The 20,697-nt window shown below is 41.6% G+C and overlaps 3 protein-coding genes across 4 annotated transcripts; 2 read left to right on the top strand and 1 right to left on the bottom strand.

The window, feature by feature from the left end:
- Positions 1-185: 185 nt before the first annotated feature.
- atoh8 (atonal bHLH transcription factor 8) lies at positions 186-7,273 on the bottom strand. The gene is made up of 4 exons (XM_003970097.3): positions 5,507-7,273; positions 3,769-3,924; positions 3,092-3,283; positions 186-547 (listed from the first exon to the last, which is right to left on the bottom strand). The coding sequence occupies exons 1-4, from the start codon at positions 6,122-6,124 to the stop codon at positions 542-544; spliced, it is 972 nt and encodes a 323-aa protein (XP_003970146.2). The 5' UTR covers positions 6,125-7,273; the 3' UTR covers positions 186-541.
- A 948-nt stretch (positions 7,274-8,221) lies between these two features.
- On the top strand, positions 8,222-10,104 carry igbp1 (immunoglobulin (CD79A) binding protein 1). Its single transcript, XM_003970096.3, has 3 exons — positions 8,222-8,732; positions 9,030-9,362; positions 9,579-10,104. Exons 1-3 carry the CDS (start codon positions 8,268-8,270, stop codon positions 9,849-9,851), a joined length of 1,071 nt encoding a protein of 356 aa, XP_003970145.2. The 5' UTR covers positions 8,222-8,267; the 3' UTR covers positions 9,852-10,104.
- A 1,024-nt stretch (positions 10,105-11,128) lies between these two features.
- On the top strand, positions 11,129-20,563 carry abhd18 (abhydrolase domain containing 18). 2 transcript variants are annotated; one of them, XM_003970095.3, is made up of 14 exons: positions 11,129-11,258; positions 12,240-12,348; positions 12,970-13,054; positions 13,132-13,232; positions 13,461-13,536; positions 13,675-13,759; positions 13,922-13,949; positions 15,531-15,669; positions 15,835-15,924; positions 16,686-16,787; positions 17,721-17,956; positions 18,196-18,323; positions 18,562-18,724; positions 19,559-20,563. In XM_003970095.3, the coding sequence occupies exons 2-14, from the start codon at positions 12,257-12,259 to the stop codon at positions 19,611-19,613; spliced, it is 1,380 nt and encodes a 459-aa protein (XP_003970144.1). In that variant the 5' UTR covers positions 11,129-11,258; positions 12,240-12,256; the 3' UTR covers positions 19,614-20,563. The 2 variants fall into 2 exon arrangements, with proteins under 2 accessions (XP_003970144.1, XP_011608684.1); XM_011610382.2 differs by lacking the exon at positions 15,835-15,924.
- The last annotated feature ends 134 nt before the right edge of the window (positions 20,564-20,697 follow it).

The raw sequence follows: 20,697 nt of genomic DNA, 5'->3' as shown, positions 1-20,697 counted from the left end.
TTTAAAAAAAAAAGAAAAACTGTACAACAATCTCAAAAAGGATTTTTCCTCTTCAGTAATCTAAATAAACCTCTGTCTGGGAGAACATAAACATAAAAAGCCCTAGATGGATCCGGCAAGTGGAAAACATCTTTTAAGAAACCTTTATGGGGATTTTAGTTTATGTAAAGAACAAAAAGGCTCCACTCTAAAGTATGAAGGTGTTTATTGAATAAACACAGTTGGTATATCTTACAGTACAACATACAGAGTATAGAACAGTCATCTAACACTAAACATGTTGAACTATTGTGTAACTACAGTGAGTCAGTATTCTGAAGTCAACATGTTTTATCTCTAAGTCATTGATTGTGTGACATTTAGTCCTAACTCTTTATGTTGGCAGGAAATCCACATATATAAACATGGTATTTACAAAATAATAGAACTATCACAGCAATGTTGTTATCTATGTTCTGTTATTCTCAGGCTGTCGCCGTCGGTCCATCGCCATGACGACGTATCCATTCATTTGTGCCGTAGCTGTTCACTGATACCAGCTTCACTCCTGACAGAAAAAAAACACATTTGAATCAACTTACAAATTAACAAATCTATTAAATAAAAGTTGCCTGGAGCTTGTTCTCCTCAGACAACCGACTGCGTCTAACAGTTATTGTAACCTCATGAATATCAGTCGGTCCAAAATCAGCTCAATCCAGCATCTAAAAGTATAAAAACAACTTTTGCTGTTGCCAGAGTGTGAAGACCCGAAACAATTGTGTTTAAAGATGATACAACGTCTCGTGTTAATGTACTGTGATATTGAATTAAACAGTGGTCCCACTAGTTACAAACAGCTGTGAATCTGCTGGGAAACCACAAAAACAGAGATGTGCACTCCAGATGCCCACAGTTTGTATATTCTTCTACCCCAGCTGGATCATCAGTTATTGTCAGTGTATAAGCTGCCCCAGCAGGAGGTGGAGGCCATCTGGCTCTGATGCTCTCAGCCAGATCACCAGCCTTTTGATTTTACTTTTGATTTTATTTTTATACTTCAAATTAGAAGAATCGGCGGAGGGTTGCTCCTTAGTACGGCTCACAAATTTAGAGCTTCAACAAAGCAATATGGTGGTAAAAGAATCACTACTCCTCTAAAAGAGAGAAACCGTCTAGCGCTGATCACCAAAGAATTAAAGTTCAGAGGTAAAAATCACTCCTGGCTCTGCTATTCTAAGAGTTTATTAACAACATGACAACACACATGATTTATTTAAACCGTTTTTGAACTGCTGCTTCTTTTGTTGCAATGATGAGTTTTCCTGTAACTTATGAGGTCATTTTCCCTAAAACTCAACATCTTTGTGAATGAAGTCAGTGTTGACCCGTCAGGGTTGTGACGACGCCTCTCAGAACCGGCGAGAAGCCTCACTGCTGCTTTTTAACTATTTGGAGGAGGAGAGAGACTTCAGGGGCATGCTGGACAGAGCGAAACGTGGACAAGACGAGCCTGGATCTGCTCAAGGTTTCCTCCTGTTCAATAGGGAGATTACCCTGGTGACCATCACACACACTATGGAGTTGATTTGAACTAAAGAAAGGTGTCTTTGTTCAGAGAGGCTAACCCGGGGAGAGATTTCAATATTAATATGTAAAACATGTTACACACGTGTGCACATGTTCAACAGTGCTGCCTCCTTTTTATTGTGTATGAATCACAGAATGCCACACACACACACACACACACACACACACACATTCCTCTGCAGCACATCCTCTATTCTACCTCTCCAGGCCATCAACCCCAACAAACTTTAGAAAGAGGAAGGGAAAAACCGTCATCATCAGATCATCAGCCTGTCAGGCAGCAGCAGCTGGTGGAAACAGGCAGAGGTGTGCGTGTGTGTGTGTGTGTGTGTGTGTGTGTGTGTGTGTGTGCATGCGTGTCTGTCTGTGTGTGGTTTTAGTTTGCGTGCCTTTTCTCTGCCCTCTGCCCCTTCGTGGCGCCAGTTCCACTTCCCCCTCCATTCTAAACATCTGGTGTCTGGAACTTTCAGTGCGCGCACACACACACACACATACACACATGCGTGCGCGCACACACACACACTAGCATTCACACAGAGAAGTTGCTGGCAAACAGGGAAATCAAACAATAACACTACATAAATGTGATGCAGGACCTAAACACTTCACGCTGTATTTATTGTTACTACCTCCATTCTTTCTTTGTACACTGTAAAAAATGAACAAGAGTTGAGACTTTGTACAGTGGACCCCACAGCACATTTAAGAAACAAAATAAAGTGCTTTGTGACTCATTGTTGTTCAAGGCCGTGAGATAAGACTTGAACATGTTTCAAAGTTTAATGTTTTGCCAACTCTTCAAGCAGAAGGTTTAAAATGTTTTGTCACATTTAAAATTAAACCTCAACACTGACTTCATTTCGTTCTCAACATGCAGAACGTGGATTTTTGACTCCTAACATATGCGTGGAGACGCTGAGCTTTGAAAGAAAGCAACGCAAGTACTGAGTTCACGAGGGGGTTTTGATAATTACCGCTACATTAAGCAGTGAGCTGAAAATATTATTGGTAAGAACTTCATTTATAGGGGATTCTCTGATTAACTAGTTAGATTTTCCAAATATTTGTGGTCATAATAACTCACATTTGAAAAAATTGACAATTTCTGAGTACCGTAGTCAAAGTAGACAATGCTAATGCGTATAGCATCATGGCACACAGTCCCAGCCCCATTCATCATTCCTAAAGTTCTTTTACGTTGCTTTTTAGCTTTATGTTGAGCTCTGATGAGGCTTACACCTATTCTCTTCTTCCAATTCTTTGCAAAGTTATTCTAAAGGTTTTCAATCGCTGCTGCACGTGCGCTTGTCAAACACAACAACATTGTGAGTTTACACACAAACAGGAAATGGAAGGAAAGAGATATTAGTCAAACTTGATTGAATGGAAGAACAAAAGTCTTGAGTTCTTCTGAGTTTGAGCAAAACCCCGAAGTTCCGACCCTTTAAACTATGTTAGATTTGACTTGATTTGACTCTTTGATTTTGACCTCCAACCCTCCCCTCTGACAGTGCTTACTCACTTTCCTTTTCTTGCTCCGGCCCTCGGCCTGCAGGGTCCTGGTACATTGTTCCACACACTGAGAGAAGTTCACGCTGTTGTGGTCGTTGCTGTAGTCCAGCTCAGCCAGCTGTGCCAAGGACAGGATGTAGTTGCAGGCGATACGCAGAATAGCCAGCTTTGAGAGTTTCTGGCCATATGAGTAACATGGCACCTTGGGATGGAAAGAAATGGAGGATTTGGGATTTTAATGTGACAAGTTAACCAATTGAATTGGTTAATGTCAGATAACTAAAGGTCAGTGTAGATGACACTAGCAAAAACGCAACTTTGTATGTGCGAAGAAAAACAGGGCTCCATCAACAATCAACTCACATTTGGTTTATGGAGGGGAAAGTAAAGGAAAAGGACAGGAACCTTCAAAACAATAGCAATGTGCACTTGTCTGTCTTCCGGTCATGTTTCAGCAGCTGTTTCTCCTGACATGTTCTTGCCATGTTAGTGCTTTTGGACTTTCAAACATCAGAGTTCTGTCTACAGTGTCTCTGAGGGGGGATAGATTCTGATGAGCGTCTGTCTGTGGAACATATGCGTGCATGTTGGGAGTTCAATATACATCCAGGACAGGTTCTGGAGTTAAAGGAGTCAACATGTGTGACCTCTAATTAGTGATGTTTCAGTCATGACGGAGGACCTGACCTGCTTCCTTAGGGCCTCGAACGCAGCACTGATGGTGTGGACGCGAGTTCTCTCCCGGGCATTAGCCAGCAGCCTCCTGGTCTGCTGGATGGCTTTGACCTCTTGAATTTGTCCAGGTCCATCTTCTGTCAGTCCAACCCGCTTCCTGGGTGATTCCTGAGTGTAGACAAGAGAGCTGATCAAAACAGGCTCAACACTCTAAATTGAACACTTGTGTTCCATGAGTTCAAGTGTGACTGCCACAAAAGCGACATTGTCATCCGAGACTCGTCCACAGTGCGTCCGTCATTTGATTATCACCAGTGTACAGAAACGTCTGTTAATATTTTCTTCTTGGGTCATTTGAGGCTTATTCAACAACTTAAATAAACTAAACTTAAATAGAGGCTGTGAACTTTCCTCTAATCAAACCTGGTTGGGATGGTTAATGTCACATTTGTGGGGGCTTTGCTGGACTTCGGAGACTTTTTTCTCCTACATTTTCTCCTTCTTGTGCTCTCAAAACCCTCAACTTTTTGGGTAAATAAGCCTTGTGACAAAGTATAACAAGTGAGTAGTACTATTATTAGATTTGTTATCAATATACTTTTTTTTTCCAATCCATATAAACAAATTAAACCACCTCAGTTGACTTTGTGGTAGGATTAAGGACCAGATCTTCACTTTGGAATCTGGGGTAAATGTGGTTAAAACCATTGATAATGGATCATCATCGTTGAGGCTGAAATGTCATATTGCATGACTAACTGATCAGGTGCTTAGTTGACTTCTCCTCGCCCACATCGATACCCCGCCTGGCGTCTACGATGTCACAAGATTTATTTCTGTCCAGTGTTGCATTCACTTTTCACTAACGTCTTGTGTTGATGTCGGGACAGTCAGACCACCAAAGTTTCTCTAGCTGCCCCTAATGGTTCCCAATCCATTGATGGACCAACCTGGTCGTTCAGTCTCTTCCTGTCATCAGCTGATCTCATTCTTTAGGCCCATAATGTTCCTGGACCTGAGCAACCCCAGATCAGAGCTGCCCCCCGTCAGCTGGCCTCTCTTCTTACCCCGATGCCCCCGTCACTCTGGAGGAGGGTAAATCTGGACTCATCAGATCACCTGACCTTCTTCCATTGAGTCCGGTCTTTATGCTCCCCAGTAAATTCAAGCCTTTTCCCCCTGATTAGCCTCACTGATTAGTGGTTTCTTAAGGCTCCACAGCTGTTTAGTCCCTTCAGTTCCTTCAGAAATGCTCTTGAGTTCACTCTTTAACACAGCCCTCAGGCCTACTGTTGGGTTACTATGATCTGATTTCACCAAACCTTGAAGTGATCAACGATCGTGATCCTTCAGGATTGTATCCCGACCTCATTTCTTCCTCAAAGACAATGGTCCCCCTTCAGTTTTTAATAATTTTTTGCACAGTTCCAAACCCAATCTTAGCAGTTTCTGCATCCCCCAGATCTTTTCTGTGCTTGATGCAGCTGATGATTCGACCCTCCTCAAACAGACTAACAGCTTTTTCACGATGCGTCCTTCTAAATGGTTGTTTAAGAAAGCTCAGAGGCTCCTCAGTGCATCAGTTGGGGTTAAATAACTTGCTGCCAGCTGAAAAATCATCACCCCTGCAGTAATTATCCAATAGGCTCCTAAATATTTGCTTAGTTGAATCCAGGTGGTGACTTTCCTTTTTGGCCAGGGAGCGTATAACATAGAAACATCTGAGAATGTGCACAGAACATAAACTCACCTTGAGCGACTGGACCTGAGGATCCATGTGGTTGTGATACTGGGGGGTCTGGGATGCTCTGGGGCCAGGCAGAGTTGCAGTTTGGCCTGCTAAAGAGGGCTCCTGGTTGCCTGGTGAGCGACTGCTGCTGCTACTGCTGCTGGTGGATGTTGACAGGGTGAACGGTGAGCAGAGGCCCAGTTTGAGTCTGTTGGTCAGAGGCTGAGAGATGGCTGGGGGCCACTGGGAGATCTCCAGGTTGGGGAATGTGGAGGCAGGTAACTGGGCCATTTTAGATGGAATGGCAGGTAAATTGATGCCAATTCTCATGTCTATAGCGGCGCTCTGAGCGAGAGCCAGGCTGCCTTCTGGTAGTCCTGACAGGATCCCTGGAGGACTGGCCATTACGTCCTGGGACATGATCAGCTTCCTCTGCAGTGGAGCCAGCATGCTGATGTCACAAGTCTGAATATCATCTGCCATGTCGACATCGGACATTTCCGATGGAAAGGTTTTTAACCTTTTAGGCTCCCTGGACTTCCTCTTGAACTTCTTATTAGGCTCTGGTGCTGTGATCAGGGTCGGCTCTTCATTAATGGATCGAGCCCAGGTGTTACACAGTGGATGAGGGTTTTTCATTTTCCAACACTTAAAGAATGATCCAAACTCAAGAAAGACAATATAAAAGAAAGCAAAGTATACAGGCTGAATACAGGGCCCTAATACTCTTTACACATTTAAGTTCAACAAGGGTTTTAAAGTACTGCACGTCCTTACTGAGAGGACAGCAACCGTTGTTCCGTGTGAGAAACTTTCTACTTTTAAATACACTTTATACTATAAGTCCGAGTTTTAAACAGTAATACAAGCTTAAAACCTTTAAATCCTCAGATGCCACATGTGTAATAGAAGCTGTGGAGCAGCACTGACAGACGTGTTGCTTTTATTACTTGAACTTTACTTGCCAATTTTATGTGGCTCCACTCTGTCTGCATAACAGCATCCTGAATAATCCACATTAAAAGACCAAGTCATACATAACATCTGCTCCTCTGCAGAGTTGTCCCTCAGGATTGACTTTTTTTTCTTCCTTCAGCTGTTTCTCTCAGTGTGAGCTGCAGGGCTGCAGCCGAGCTGTCTGTGTGTGGCTCCAGTCTGTCTGCATAGCAGCACTGAGAATAACCCACATTGATACACACACTGAACTGTGAGCACCAACAGGCTGCAGCTCTTATGTTCACTTTCCAAAGTAACTACAGAGAGATTAAATAGATAGATAGATAGATAGATAGATAGATAGATAGATAGATAGATAGATAGATAGATAGATAGATAGATAGATAGATAGATAGATAGATAGATAGATAGATAGATAGATAGATAGATAGATAGATAGATAGATGCAACTGTAAATACTTCACTGCACCTCTAATAAAATCTATCACAAGAGCAACAATTAGTTAAAAGGGCAAGTGATGTGGTCCAATAATGATGATGATGATAATGATGATGATGGGGGGGATCTTGTCCTCTGCATGTTGTCCTTGTTGTGATTTATTCCCCAGAAAGTTTCTTCAAAGGTGACGTCTGCCCAGGGAATTCCTCAGCTCAGAAAATCGCGTGTTGACCGTGTCGACAATGGAACTGAAAAAAAACTGTAATCCACAAAAGTTTCATGAGTTCGGGGTTCTGCTGTCAGTGGCTCCGCGTCTGCCTCACAGCCCCGATGCCTCCGCGCTGCTGCCCCGGTGACAACTGCAGCTTGAGCCCCTGTGGTTGCTGGCGTCTGGCTGGCTGGAGAGAGAGAGAGGGGGGGGCAGAGAGAGGGAGAAAGAGAGAGATAGAGGGAGGGAGGGAGCAAGAGAGAGAGAGAGCATGGTTCCTGTTGTTTTGTACTGGGACTGTTTCTTAAAGGTTAACTGCAGAGTTGGTCCGTCTAATGTGTTAAAAATAATAAAGTGCATTAATAATGGCTTTACTTATGAAAAACTTCTTAATGTGCCAGTTTCAGTTCCCAAAAATGGTATAATGTGGAGTAAGATTTGTTCATTGTCATAAAATAACCACACATTGATAAGTCCTCATCAGCTGTTATATATTAGCATCTATACTAATGTTTGCATTCATGCCTGGCTGCTACTCAGTTTATTACTCTATACAAGAAATCTGTTGTGTTTTTAATGCACTGTTTTGTTGAGTAAGGCATTTAATCATCTATGTATTTAAATAATACCATAAACTTTCAATTGAGAAGTTTAGGAAAGTCTTGACAAAAATACTGGTTTTGGTGTGGCTGCCAAAATCCTGTCCAAAGTTTTAAAAATTGTTTTCCCTGCTTAGTCTCCTTCTATGAAAGACATGTTGAGTTATCTTACACCCACGCCTGGCCTCATGCTGGCGTAACACCAAATAACGAGCCAAAGTATCAAAGTTTTGATTCAAAGCAAAGAACAATATTCACTTTGCTACATTGAACTGCAACTTCCTCCTATACTACCAGTATCAATTAACTTCAACCAGTCAGTGACTATAGAAAGAAATACAAAATGCTTGAGTATTGTAAATAAAAGTGGCTGTCAAAATTACCATCTCAGGCTACTGAACCCATTTTATTAATGAATCCTGACCGTCAACCCATTCTGATTGCTGCTTATCTGACGAATCAGGGTATTGCAGTCCCTGTCGCCACCCATGCGATATAATCCTGGCCATCTGGTGGCAGTAGTGCACCTTAGATGTTTTGGTAAGTGTCAAATAAGCCTCGAAGAAGAAGGAAAACAATATGGCGGAAAGCGCAGTCACCGAACATTCCAAACTGCCCTCTAATTTAGGAGAAGAGCCTTTAAATTTATCAGTCTTACTCGATCGTGGGTGGAAGATTTTTGAAGATGTAGACAATACAAATGAGGCACTCAACTCCGATGCTGTCCAGAATAAAGTAAAGTCAGGCCTGAGTATGTTGGAAGAAGCGTCACGAATGGTAGCTCAGCTCAACCTTTTCAGTCGCAATGAAGAGCTTGAAGAAATAGCCACGGTGGACCTGAAGTACATGCTGCTTCCAGCTCTGTTAGGTGCACTGACACTGAAGAAAATTAACCGAGACAAGCGACTAGAAATAATCCAAGCCGCCCAGGCTTACTTTAATGATTTCTTGAAGAGATGTAAAGAATACAACGTGACAGATTTTGAACTGCCCAAATCAACGGATGAAAACAGAAGCCCCGGCGCAGGAAGTGACCTGTCTACTGTAAGTTGTCTGGATATATCATCGCAAATCAAACACATCGTATAAACCGTTTCCAAAGATTTAGTCTATAAATGAATCACAACTTACCTACACATTTGCACCATCTACAGCTACCTTAGCTGGTTCTAAACCTCTCAACAACATCCCTTACCTGATGGAACTAGATGATTGTTAAGTTCTTGATACAGGCGTACTAACCCTTTCATTTATTCATTTTTACTCGTGATAGGCAGGAAACACGTAGCAATAGCACAGAAATGAATGAGCCAAAACTGTGAGGTGTGCTTGCTGTTCCAGGTGGGGCCCTCCTCAACAGACCTGGTTTCCATGGCAGTTCAGAGACGAGCAAAGATAGAACGCTACCGTCAGAAGAAGGAGCTGGAATCGAGGCTGACTGATGTCCAGCGAGCCGTTGAGAGTGGGCAGGCGGATGAGGAAGCTACCAGAGATTTTTATCTTCTCAATATAAAGAAATGGATTACTGTGGGTCTGGAGGAACTAGAGAGCATTGCCCAGGAGGTGGAGATCCTCAGGAGCATGGGTGGAGGGAACCAAGGTGCTACCAGGCAGCCTGCTCAGCCAGTCCGACCTCCCATGAAGCCATTCATCCTAACCAAAGATGCTCTACAGGTGGGTTTATGTATAGAGGACACTCGAGGTGCTAGCTGGTTTTTCTGATTTGATAAGTAACAACAATAACATCTTTTTAGAATTGGTATTTTGTTAACAGAAAACACAGGTGAAAGTAATGACTTTTATTATTTTCCATTATATATGTAGAGTTTTTTCTAATTTGTATTTGATTTCTATTTTTCAAGTGTTAGCTATTTTTTGCTTCATCCACAGGCTCAGGTGTTCGGGTCTGGGTACCCGAGCCTTCCCACCATGACAGTAGATGACTGGTATGAACAGCACAGGAAACAAGGGGGCCTTCCTGACCAGGGCATACCGAGGAAGGTTCCTGTGGAGGAGGACCCTGTGGCTGAGGAGAGAGAAAAGGAAGAAAATGAGGAAAAAGAGGACAAAGATGATGAGGAAACATTAATGAAAGCCAGAAACTGGGATGATTGGAAAGACACTCACCGTAGAGGTTATGGAAACCGCCACAACATGGGTTAAATTTAACAGAACTTCCTCTGCCTTCATTGAAATTGTAATGGTGTTTGGAAGTTGATGTTCTTCATATTGTGAAGATCACATGATCAGATCAATTAAGTCATAACGCCCGTGCAGTTAAGACAATTATGAAGAATATTAATTTCTGTCGTTGCAATACTGTCAAAGTAGCAACAAAACTGTTAAAACGTTGGAGATCTTGTAAAGTTTTTATGTTCTAATATTCATTCTTCATTAAATGCAATTGCCAAATGTCTTTGGTGTTCTGATGTTAAGATGAGACATCGTTGAGCTACTCAAGCTGGAAACTGTGGATTTCCAATACGAGCCATAAGAGCCATTCTGCAATTTGTTTAATTAATTACAATTAGCTTATCCTTAAACCTAGTTTCATTTTTAGCAACTGCCAGACAAGACAACAGTGATGTCACCGTCCTGCAGGGAATTGAGTTAAGGTGGCGCAGTAGTGAGCAGAGGATGTTTCCACAGCAGACGTTCTAGAGATGGAAGGAGCAGAATCTCTGCAGTGTTAGAATAGTTTCAAATCCGGAATTGCTGAAAAAGCACAAACCTCACTGTAAAAAAAAAAAAAAAAATTATTTGATTTTTCTCTGGATTAAACATTTTGTGCAACTTTCATCCACTAAAACCGCTCGACAAAGCTCTTCAAATGAGGCCTCCAGTCTCCAACAGGTTTATTGAATGTCCAATACTACAATCTCAATCTATTAAAAAAGTTACCAACGAGCTAAAAGTAAAGGTATTTTTATAGCTGTATAAAATGTGAAGTAATATCCATAGAGGTCGGGTGGTGGTGTAGCATCTGCAGATTCCTTAAAAGTGAAACAATGGCACTGTATGAGGAACTGCCTTCGTTTGAGCAAATATTCGTTTGAATCGCGTTCACTTAAACAAAAAGCAGCGCTTGTTTGTATATGATATGTATTTATGCTTTTATTTGCCCGTGTCTGGTGACCTGGGGGTGACCTGGAGAGCCTGATCCGACCCTGGACAGCTCAACAGTTAGTAGAACAACGTGGTCCGTCAATTCCAGATTTGTACAGGTCAAACCAAATATAGTGTTTCCCTTCAAAATAAGATACGATTTGATGTCTACGCTGCAAATAATGCCGCAAAGTCCTGACGATTGTAAATACAAACATGTATATAATTTTGTTGCACATAAATTAAGTCATTTTACTATTTTAAAGAATCTCTTTCACATTTCTTTTCCGTATCATCAAAAAGTTGGACACGTCAAAGGCGAAATGATATTTTACTTTCAATACATTGGCAGGAAGTAGATGTAGTTAAAGGTAATTATTGACGAAACATGATTGAATGATTTGTCCTTCTGATCGCAGCTGTCAGCGTGGTGTTCCAAATAAATCACAAGGTCGCCTGTTGGAGGTTAGTAAATCTAAATCATTGTTTTTGTAATAAATCAGTTCTTTGTGTGTAACTTTACCGTTAGCAGAGGCCTTATTCAGTAGCGAGTAACCGCAGCTATGTTAGCCTTCTTAGCTAAGTTAAACTTCATGCAGGACGCATTCCATTTATAAAAATATGCGTAATCCGGAAGGTCAGCGATATTATATAACTTCAACCCTCGTATTATCTCATCTTATTTCCTCAACATAAGCGCCAACATTTAGAGTTTCTGTGGATATGAAGCGAGTGTGACCGAGTTTCGGCGGAGCTCCTTCCTGTCAAGATTATTGGTGAACAGAAGTTCAGTGTTTTCCTTGGGAGTTTGATCTATTTAATCTTTGGTTTTAAAACTTATGGAATCAGCAATAGTAATACTAGAGACAGTAATAGTATAGAAGACAATAGTGTCAGGTGCAAAAAGAATGTAGGCAACCGTCTGAACGCCAGTAAATTTGAGATTTTCGATATTATTATATGAATTAGTCTGATAAAACAGGCACAAACGCAGAAAAACATCGTAGTTGAGCAATATTGACACCTTTTAACTCATTGTTATTATTACTGATTACTTAATAGAAAAGATCACGCATTAAGTGTGGCTTTCCTTCAAGCCACGTTATCCTTTAAACTACAACAACGTGTAAAGGCTCCTAAAATGTAACAGTTAAATAAATCAATGACATAATTCAAAATAATATTTTTTTTGGAGGAGCTATGTTCCACAAGTTTTTCTTCTGACAAGCAGTTGAGAAAGCTCCTAGTGGTGAGATTGTGACATCTACTGGCAATGTTCGGTATTGCACCTCGGTTTTGGAATCTGCATCTGAAATCACGTTTATCAACTGTTTGATGCCATTTAGATAAAATTATCTTATGGAAGGAATACGACTGTCTTAGTCCTTCCATATTCTGTGTTGCATTATATGATGTAAGTATAATTGTCTTCTTAAATCTGTGTAGATGCCAGTTGATGGTCCATGGGTGTGAGCAGACTAGATGTATTTTACAGAAGACTGCTCCTCACCAAACTGTTCATTGGAGGATGGGGAAAACCTGAAGATCTCAAAAGGTGCAGGAAAATGAAACCCCACAGAATACACTAGAGTCACACCGTGATAACAAGCAGACCCCATCTAAGGGTTGTTTCTTTACTGCAGCCTGTTACCAGTATAAACTACCCCTCTCCTTGTGATTTCCCGATTTTTGTTTCCAGTTTATTGGTTTGACAATCTACAAAAACAAAAACCCCTCACTAAGAGTTTTGGTCAAAATGTTGCAATTCTTCTCATTAAAAAGGCTGTGTTTATCATCATGTCATGAACAAGATGAAACAAGTTTTGTAGATGCTGACGGGGTTGGTCACCAAAGCTTTATGCCTGGAAACAACCTAGCCAAAATCGTTTGTGAGGACACTTCTGCTCCTCTAACGGATCATAATTCTTTTCAAAAATGATGGCGGTTGCTACTGCTCCTGTAATTGGGACAAAAATGTAAAATCAGTTTCAGTATTTCAATGTGTTGATGTTTTTAATTAAATGTGGCGTTTAAGTGTTTGAAGCATGATTTTAAATACCAATTTCACAACCCTTATGAAAACCATTCTGGAATGACTTGTGGTTAATGTCCCATGCAGTCAGTTCCCATTCTGTGGTAGAATACATGATGTGCTGAGCTTTCTTCTGTTTTGTAGAATCTTTGAGTTTCGTAAGATCATTGGAGACAGAGAAAAATGCAAGTCCCTGGTGCCTAAGGACTACCCAGTTTACATAAACAAGGTATTTTTCCCTGCTCTCTCTTCACGGGGCCCTAATCTGATTAGGTTTTGACGGCTATCTGTGTCTCTGTTTATCAGACAGAGGAGAATAGTGACTGTTATATCCATGAAGGGTACTTCATCTCTCCACTTGAGCACTTTGTTTCTGGAATTCTTCCTCCAGAAGCTGTCAAAGCCAGGTAGAATCTGTGAATCCTCCTTTACCCTCAGCTTTTAGCTCCAAAAGCTGGACATGCTGTCTCAAATGGCCTGTCGTCTAATTGACACCTCAGACTGTCACTCATTTTGAAAACAGTTGTGTTTTTGTCCAGTTTATCTGTTGTTTGATTTGGTGTTTGTGCAGAAATAGGAGGAAATGTCACTCGTGGCTCCTGAACACACATAATGGGAATTCTGTTGGATTTCAGGTTCCAGTTTATAGTTCCCAAAAGGTGGCAGAAGAATAGACCAGTATGTATCCACTTGGCTGGGACTGGAGACCATGTAAGGCTCAAAAACATTCCAATGTGATGTGTAGACCTTCAATGTAACAGCCTTCATCGTTGACCAAGCCTTTTCCCCAGATGGATATTCGTCATCTCGCTCTCTTTGCTGTGCTCACAACTTGTTCTGTGTGTGCAGTTTTTCTGGCGCAGGCGGACCCTGATGGCCCGACCCATGATCAAAGAGGCGGGGATGGCCTCTTTGCTTCTGGAGAATCCCTACTATATCCTTTAGTGTCTTTCCTCTTTTTGTTTTTGACTGCTGAAGCACACCTCCGTACAAAGGCTAACAGATTAAACACTGTTTTAGCGTTGAGAACCTAGTCATATGTTGCACATGTTCTTGGAGATGTCTGCTGTTTTTTTTCCTTGACTGATCTTTTTACATGGCTATCGTAAACCCAAAGACCAGCTGTAAGTTCTAAACCTTTGACCTTTGGGATTTGACTGATTGCAGATGCAAAACATTTTGTCCTTTACTTGATTTTACAAGAAAATATGAGACTCTACAAGAAGTCAGGCAATTATTTTCAATTGTACATTATGGTGCAACTCATATTTCATCAATCTGCTCACAGTAACCAAGAATGACAAATACACTGAACTTTAGATTGGAAATAATGATAAATAACAACTAAAACATTTCCCTGACATCTGTGCTCTCACAACTGATGACGAGTTCTAAGTCAACCATGAGGTCAGAAGACTGTCTCCACAGCTCAGAGAGGATTGAATTGAGGCACAGATCTGAGAAGGATACAAAAAAAAAGAGAAAATCTGCTGCACTAAGGGTTCCCAAGAGCACAGAGGCCTCCATCCTTCTGAAAGATTTGGAAGGGCCATGACTCAGAGCTGGCTGAGCATTCGGGGGGAAAAGGATCTTTGTAAGAGATGTAACCAGGAAACCGATGGTGGCCCTGGCTGAGCTCCAGAGAGCCTGTGTGCAGATGGTGCAAGGTTCCAGGAAGTTTGCTGTCGCTGCCATAAAACCCTGATTAATGGAGTGTTGCACAGTGGCCTGACAGAAGAGGCTTCTCAAGGAAAGTTGGCAAAGAAACACCCAAAGGACCAAACTGTGAGAACCTGGTCTATTGGGTCTGATGAGGCAAAAGTTGATCTTTGTGGCCTCGACTTTAATGATCACCTTTGATAGAAAATCAAAAACTGCTTCATCAGCTGCTCAGCAGCCTCCCTTTGAAGCCAGGTGGTGGCAGCATTAAACTAAAGACAACCTGATCCAACCTGAAAACGCCCACAGACACTCACAATCTAACCTAGTCCAGCTTGAGAGGATCTGCAGGGAGGAATGTTCCCCAATCCAGGTGTGCAAGGATTGTAGCATCGTCCCAAGAAGACTGTAACTGCTGCCAAAGCTACCTCGACTCCTCAGCTCCTCTAGGTTGCAACCTAAACGGTGGGGAAAGTAGAAGAGTCTGAGCTTTGCCAGACTGTGGTGCACCAGTGGGCTTGAATGTGTTATAGGAAAATGTACAAAAATATCTGTAAAATGATTGAAAACATTCCTAAGATGGAGACTTTGGCTAAAGTGTTCCATGTGCTGCAGTCTTGCAATTTTCTTGATTTTTGTCATTTATTGAATATATTGAGTGAGTAGTTTATATATTAATATGGCATAATTTATATATTTGAGCTTATAGATGCTGTAATTGTTTTCTGGGGGACCAATATTTACCCTGATTACCTCCTGGAAGCCATCAAAACCACACACAAGCCTGTAGTTCAGTTTACAGTAAATAAAACAAAACTATTACAGTCTTAAGGCTGTTTTGGGAACTGATTTTGTGCTACAGAGATCTAACCACGATCAACTGATATGTAAATGCATGTGAGGCATTTATGGATCGCAGTGATTTCGGATGCCTCCTATATACATATACACAAACAAACATATATTCATGTTTGTTTGCCGTGGCTATAAATGGTAGCTTCAGTGGAGGTTTTATATGCTGAATCCTTTCTAAAAATGTGTTTTAGGCGGTCCAGTCTGAAGAACGTCTCGGACCTGTTTGTGATGGGAGGGGCCTTAATCTTGGAGTCGACGGTGCTGCTTCATTGGTTGGAGAGAGAAGGCTACTGGCCACTGGGAATGACCGGCATCTCCATGGGAGGATACGTGAGTGATATGAGCAACACTGGTTTCTATCCGCTGAACCATTTTTAACCTACAGAACATCCCGGTCACACACAGACCACACCCACAGGCATACCCACTTTTGTCTGATGTCTCCCGCATTCCAGCCTGCACATGTTTGGTTTCCTTGTGTGTCTTTTTGTTCAGATGGCATCTCTGGCAGTGACTAACTGGCCAAAGCCAATCCCCCTGATTCCCTGTTTGTCCTGGTCCACTGCCTCCAGTGTCTTTACCAGGGTAACACACTCCACTAATGTCTAACGTATAGAAACTCGGACGCAGTTATAACCGCAGCTATTATAACCGTCTCTAGCTGGAGCATACAGGTGTATCACCACAGCAGATTTTTCCAGTCATCATCTGAGCGGAATGGAAACACATTCAGTAAAGTAAAGCAATGAGAAGAATTAAGTAATACGCGACTGTTTCGCACAGATCTGCAAAAATCCTCAGAGGAGTTTTCCTCGCTCAGGTTGATTTAAAACTTAATTTAAAACCAGAAATCAATCAATCTTTATTTATATAGCGTCTTTTACAATCAAAATTGTTTCAAGGCGCTTTCCAGAATCCCAGGGCCTGACCCCCAACAAGCAACAGTGGCAAGGAAAAACTCCCCTTTAACAGGAAGAAACCTTGAGCAGGACCAGGCTCATGTAGGGGGACCCTCCTGCTGAAATGAACATGAGCCACGATTCAGCAGGGTTTAGGAGATGCTGGGAAGCTTGGGCCTAAATATATTTATTTGGAGCATAATGCCTCCTGCACGGAGGTTTTATTTAACCAGTTGTAGACCAGCTTAGGCTGCAGCATCACACCTTTTACAGATGATGTAAATCGAAGAATATTTGAGGAGGTAATAAGATTACTTCATCTAACTATAGAGGTTATTATGGTTGCTTTGGTAACTTTGTGTTCTGATGGACATGAACATGATTGGTAGCCTGAGTTTGTGTGTTTGTCTAATGTCTGTGCTATCTTTAACATTGTTTTGTGTGCAGGGTGTCCTGAGTAAAGCAGTAAACTGGGCAGAGCTGGAGAAGCAGTACGCCATTAACTCTGTGTACGAAGAGGAAATCATTAAACTGTTGGAATATTGTGGGGTATGTTAACAGTCCCAGTAATTTGTAGTTGAGACTTTTTATTTTTTAACACCTTAACAAGTTATCAAACACTGGTGACAACAATGAGGCTGCTTTTAAATTAGGTATGTTATTGAATGATTGGTAATATTGTTTGAAGCCAATGCACTACCCAGAACAATAGGCGGCGCTGTGTCGCTGTTACTCAGGTTTCAGGAGGCCTTGAAGAAGAAAAAAATGCCAGATAGTCTGCTTTAGTTAGTGCCTTTGCCTTCACTCTGATTAAATGAGCTGGAACTTTGGGGTCAGCTACACTGAGCTGAGTCAGGACCCTAATGCGAAGTCCTGTTATAGTTGTGAAGCGCTCTTGCTGAATCCTGGCAGGTTTGGACAGTAGTACACACACAGATGCTCCTGAGATCATTGTTCTTCCCAGTCTTCTCACAGCAAATGGAGCCATGGCTGAAGCAGACGTGAATATACGGGGAAAATAGAACAGTCAGTGGCCTGAAAAGCCGTCTGTTCCTGATGATGTAAAGCCACGTGTGCCTCATGTATTCAATTCAGTTTCCCTACAGGGATAAATAAAGTACATCTTGAATGTAGGAAGCAGTAACCAAGTTCATGTCCTACTGTGTGCTGAGTGTAGGTCAGCCAGGGACAGGGGAGGACTCTTAGCTCAGTAAAGAGGAACTCGGTGGGTCGTAAGCACAACTTAAGTCTCCAGTGGGGGCAGAGCACCTGTTGGTGTGAGCGCATGTCAATAGACTTTCAATAAATGAGACTTTTGATATATTAGCAATGTCTTTTGCCATTGTATTCACACATTTTCATTGATGGACACCAAAAATGATCCTGTTTTTAGAACATTTACATTGAAATCTGAATTACTATGTACTGGAAATCAAACTGTAACACAAATAAGCACATTATATTTCTGTTTTGGTCCATTAGGCCGACTCATTTAAGAAGAATCAAGAACTTGTCAAAACTACAGAGTCTTCTGAGCGTCTGGTCCACCTGTCTGGAAATGAAAGGCGATCAGCATACTCCCAAGTACACATGGAAGCACGAGCCACACAGATCCTGTTGAACCATAAAGACCCTGAAGGCATCGGGTCTGGAGACAGACTCTCCCAGCTCTTATCATCTTTGAAGAAAAGTGGAAAACAGCTGGACTTTAGGCAGAGGTCAGCAACACTTTTACAGTTTTAGCTGCTCCTTTCAAACCATTCTGAGACAGAACCAACTTATAGCTGACCTTGAGTCATCCCCAGGAATTACAACCCCCAATTGATGTCATTTAAAGCTGACGGAGATATGATTTATGACCTTGTTTACTGATGATTTACGAATGAAAAGTGATCTGGAGTCAAACAAATTGATATCTGGTTTTCAAGGCCTCGCGCACTTCTTTATCCTGTTTCAGAGGCGGCCGCGTGAATACGGTGCTGGATGAGGAGTCGGCCGCTTGCTGTCAGCGGTCGTTACAAAGGGAGTCTCTGAGCTTCATGAAGGGTGTGATGGATGAATGTACACACATGGCCAACTTCTCTGGTTAGTGTTATGGTACAGGTTAAAGGAATGCTTCTCATCAGATAAACGAGGCATCTTCTCAAAGATGAATTACCATAGCAAGGAAGTGATCAAAGGCTGCAGCAGAGAGGCAAAATGATCAACACGGGTGGTATTTGAGCTGCAAGGCTACTTCAGATTAGCTCCTCCAGGCTTTGAAACACAAACCAAACTGGTAGTTTCTAAAACCATCTTTTATATGTCCACCCTTTCATTTTAGTGCCAGTAGACACCAGTCTCATCATCGTGATCCAGGCCAAAGAGGACGCCTACGTCCCTCGGACAGGGGTTCTCAGTCTGCAGGACATCTGGCCTGGATGTGAAGTCCGATATCTCAACGGAGGACATATCAGTGCATACCTGTTTAAACAGAACGCCTTCCGGTAAGCTGCTGCTGCTGGGACAAGAGTATGTTTGGTCCAACTAGACCTGGAACAGTGCAGTGTGTTTCTGATGGACTTTAAAATGTCCATCACGAGTTCATCCATTTATTCAGAAACGAAGGCAAAGCTGTTAAGTGTCAGCATTAGTTGAAACTAATGGACACAAGCTGCTTCTTAATATAACGCTCAGCTGTTAGGCTGCTGCCATCAGCTGAACATTTATACCGTGAGCATTTAAAAAATTTGGAATATACCAGACAGCTGGAGAAGAAACACATGCCAGGGACACTTCAGCTGACCGGGGGCTCTGGAGCAGGACTGATGGGAGCTGATCGCTGTCCAGGATTTCATAGTCAGAATTGGGAGATGCGTGTCTGACTTTAGTTTTGACTTTAGCACCTGATCTATTTGTTGTGTTGCTGCTATTCACATTGTGGACCGGAGCTCTTCTGACCCAGAGACCACGTTACGAGTCCATCGGTGTGGTTACTGTCTGGATTTACACTCACTGGTTGAAGTCCATCCTGAATCAGAGCCGAGTGGCGAATCCAAAACTCTCTTTACAATTTTCTACTAATAAAAAATAAATTCAATTTTCTTTTAAAACAAATATTGTTGCCATTAAAGTGTGTAGAATTATAACCACATCCTAAACTTCCTTGTCTTCACTCAAAGTGAGATTTATACATCCATGTCAATTTTGCTGCCTAATTTCTGTTGTGGCTCCACTTTATTCTGTATAATTAGATTTATTTTTTTAAGAATGGGGATTTAAAATCCTCTGGGTTTTGGAAAAACCTTTTTCTTGTATTTATTCTTGTATTTTCTTTTCAGACAGGCCATATACGATACTTTTAACAGATTCTGCTTAAAGTATCCCGACCTGTAACTCCCACCTGGAAGTGGACCCGGCTGGACATTGGACTCGTGCACCCAGCTGAACTGATGGCGGATCACATGTGTGATCCTCTGTCATGTGTCTCTTTGTGTTGACCTGCACACATTTCTTGTGCTTTATTTTTCTAACTAATCTGACAATAACCTCAAGTTTTCTACTGGCCGACCCATTTAATGGGCCATTTTCGGGCCAAATGTTAAAGCAGCAGGGTATTTTTAAAGGTCCAACATTGTAGGTGTCTTCTCAAAGTGTCCCCCTACTCCCAGACCAGAACACCCCCACAACACAAAGACCAGAACAGTAAAATTGAGGATGTTGAGAATATTCAGGTGAAACCAGACCTGCCTGTCATTTCAGATTTGGTCGTTTTCTGGATACTTGATCAGCTCTTTTAAAATAAATGAAGCATGACTGATTCTATCTAATGTGTGTGAATATTTAGGTGAACGTTAATATTTATACTTGAGTTAAACTGCTGCCAAATGCAAATCCAAGACCTGTAACCACTCCTGACCTTTCCTGGTTCATTTTGGGTTTGGTACATATAATTTTGAAACATCTCACATCTTGTTTTATTTCATCTCCTTGTGGTGTATTAGCACTAAAAAAATGAAAACATTGTAAACATAGTTTATACGAGCACTTCTTATTGATTTGATTGATTTGTATTCATTGTCTTGTTTTAAAAGTATTATCTTGGACCCCAAATATAAAGAAACTGCTCAATCACATGTGCTGAGGTGTTATTTGAAATTTTAAATAAACATGATTATTACATTTGTGTTAAATATTGTCCAAACTGACTGAAAATATTGACAAAACTACTAAATGGTTTGCCCACAGGACAATTACTTGTTATATTTTGAAACTTTGGTAAGTGCTGTCTTGTGATCATTTAAAAAAGCTTTTTGAATCGCAGTAAATCTTTTTACCTGATAAAACCTCTGCAATCATTGTCATTTTTTCCTGTAAATCCCCATCTTTGTCACACCCCCACCAACACACGCTGCACTACAGTAAATAGATCAAAAAAACAAAGATGGACCAATATTGTTAATTACAGCAGAGGGTGTGA

The sequence above is a fragment of the Takifugu rubripes genome, chromosome 14, assembly GCF_901000725.2.
Source record: "Takifugu rubripes chromosome 14, fTakRub1.2, whole genome shotgun sequence".
Classification (NCBI taxonomy): Eukaryota; Metazoa; Chordata; class Actinopteri; order Tetraodontiformes; family Tetraodontidae; genus Takifugu; species Takifugu rubripes.
The sequence above is the reverse complement of the archived record's forward strand: the minus strand, read 5'-3'. Positions and strand labels throughout refer to the sequence as shown.

Coding starts and splice junctions, on each gene's coding strand:
- atoh8 (XM_003970097.3), bottom strand. CDS start 6,124: ATGAAAAACCCTCATCCACTGTGTAACACCTGGGCTCGATCCATTAAT. Junction 3,925..5,506: donor CTCAGGTCCAGTCGCTCAAG/GTGAGTTTATGT, acceptor GTCTACACTCAG/GAATCACCCAGGAAGCGGGT. Junction 3,284..3,768: donor TCGAGGCCCTAAGGAAGCAG/GTCAGGTCCTCC, acceptor TTCCATCCCAAG/GTGCCATGTTACTCATATGG.
- abhd18 (XM_003970095.3), top strand. CDS start 12,257: ATGGGTGTGAGCAGACTAGATGTATTTTACAGAAGACTGCTCCTCACC. Junction 13,760..13,921: donor GCTTCTGGAGAATCCCTACT/ATATCCTTTAGT, acceptor TGATCTTTTTAC/ATGGCTATCGTAAACCCAAA. Junction 18,324..18,561: donor ACACATGGCCAACTTCTCTG/GTTAGTGTTATG, acceptor CTTTCATTTTAG/TGCCAGTAGACACCAGTCTC.
- igbp1 (XM_003970096.3), top strand. CDS start 8,268: ATGGCGGAAAGCGCAGTCACCGAACATTCCAAACTGCCCTCTAATTTA. Junction 8,733..9,029: donor CAGGAAGTGACCTGTCTACT/GTAAGTTGTCTG, acceptor TTGCTGTTCCAG/GTGGGGCCCTCCTCAACAGA. Junction 9,363..9,578: donor TAACCAAAGATGCTCTACAG/GTGGGTTTATGT, acceptor CTTCATCCACAG/GCTCAGGTGTTCGGGTCTGG.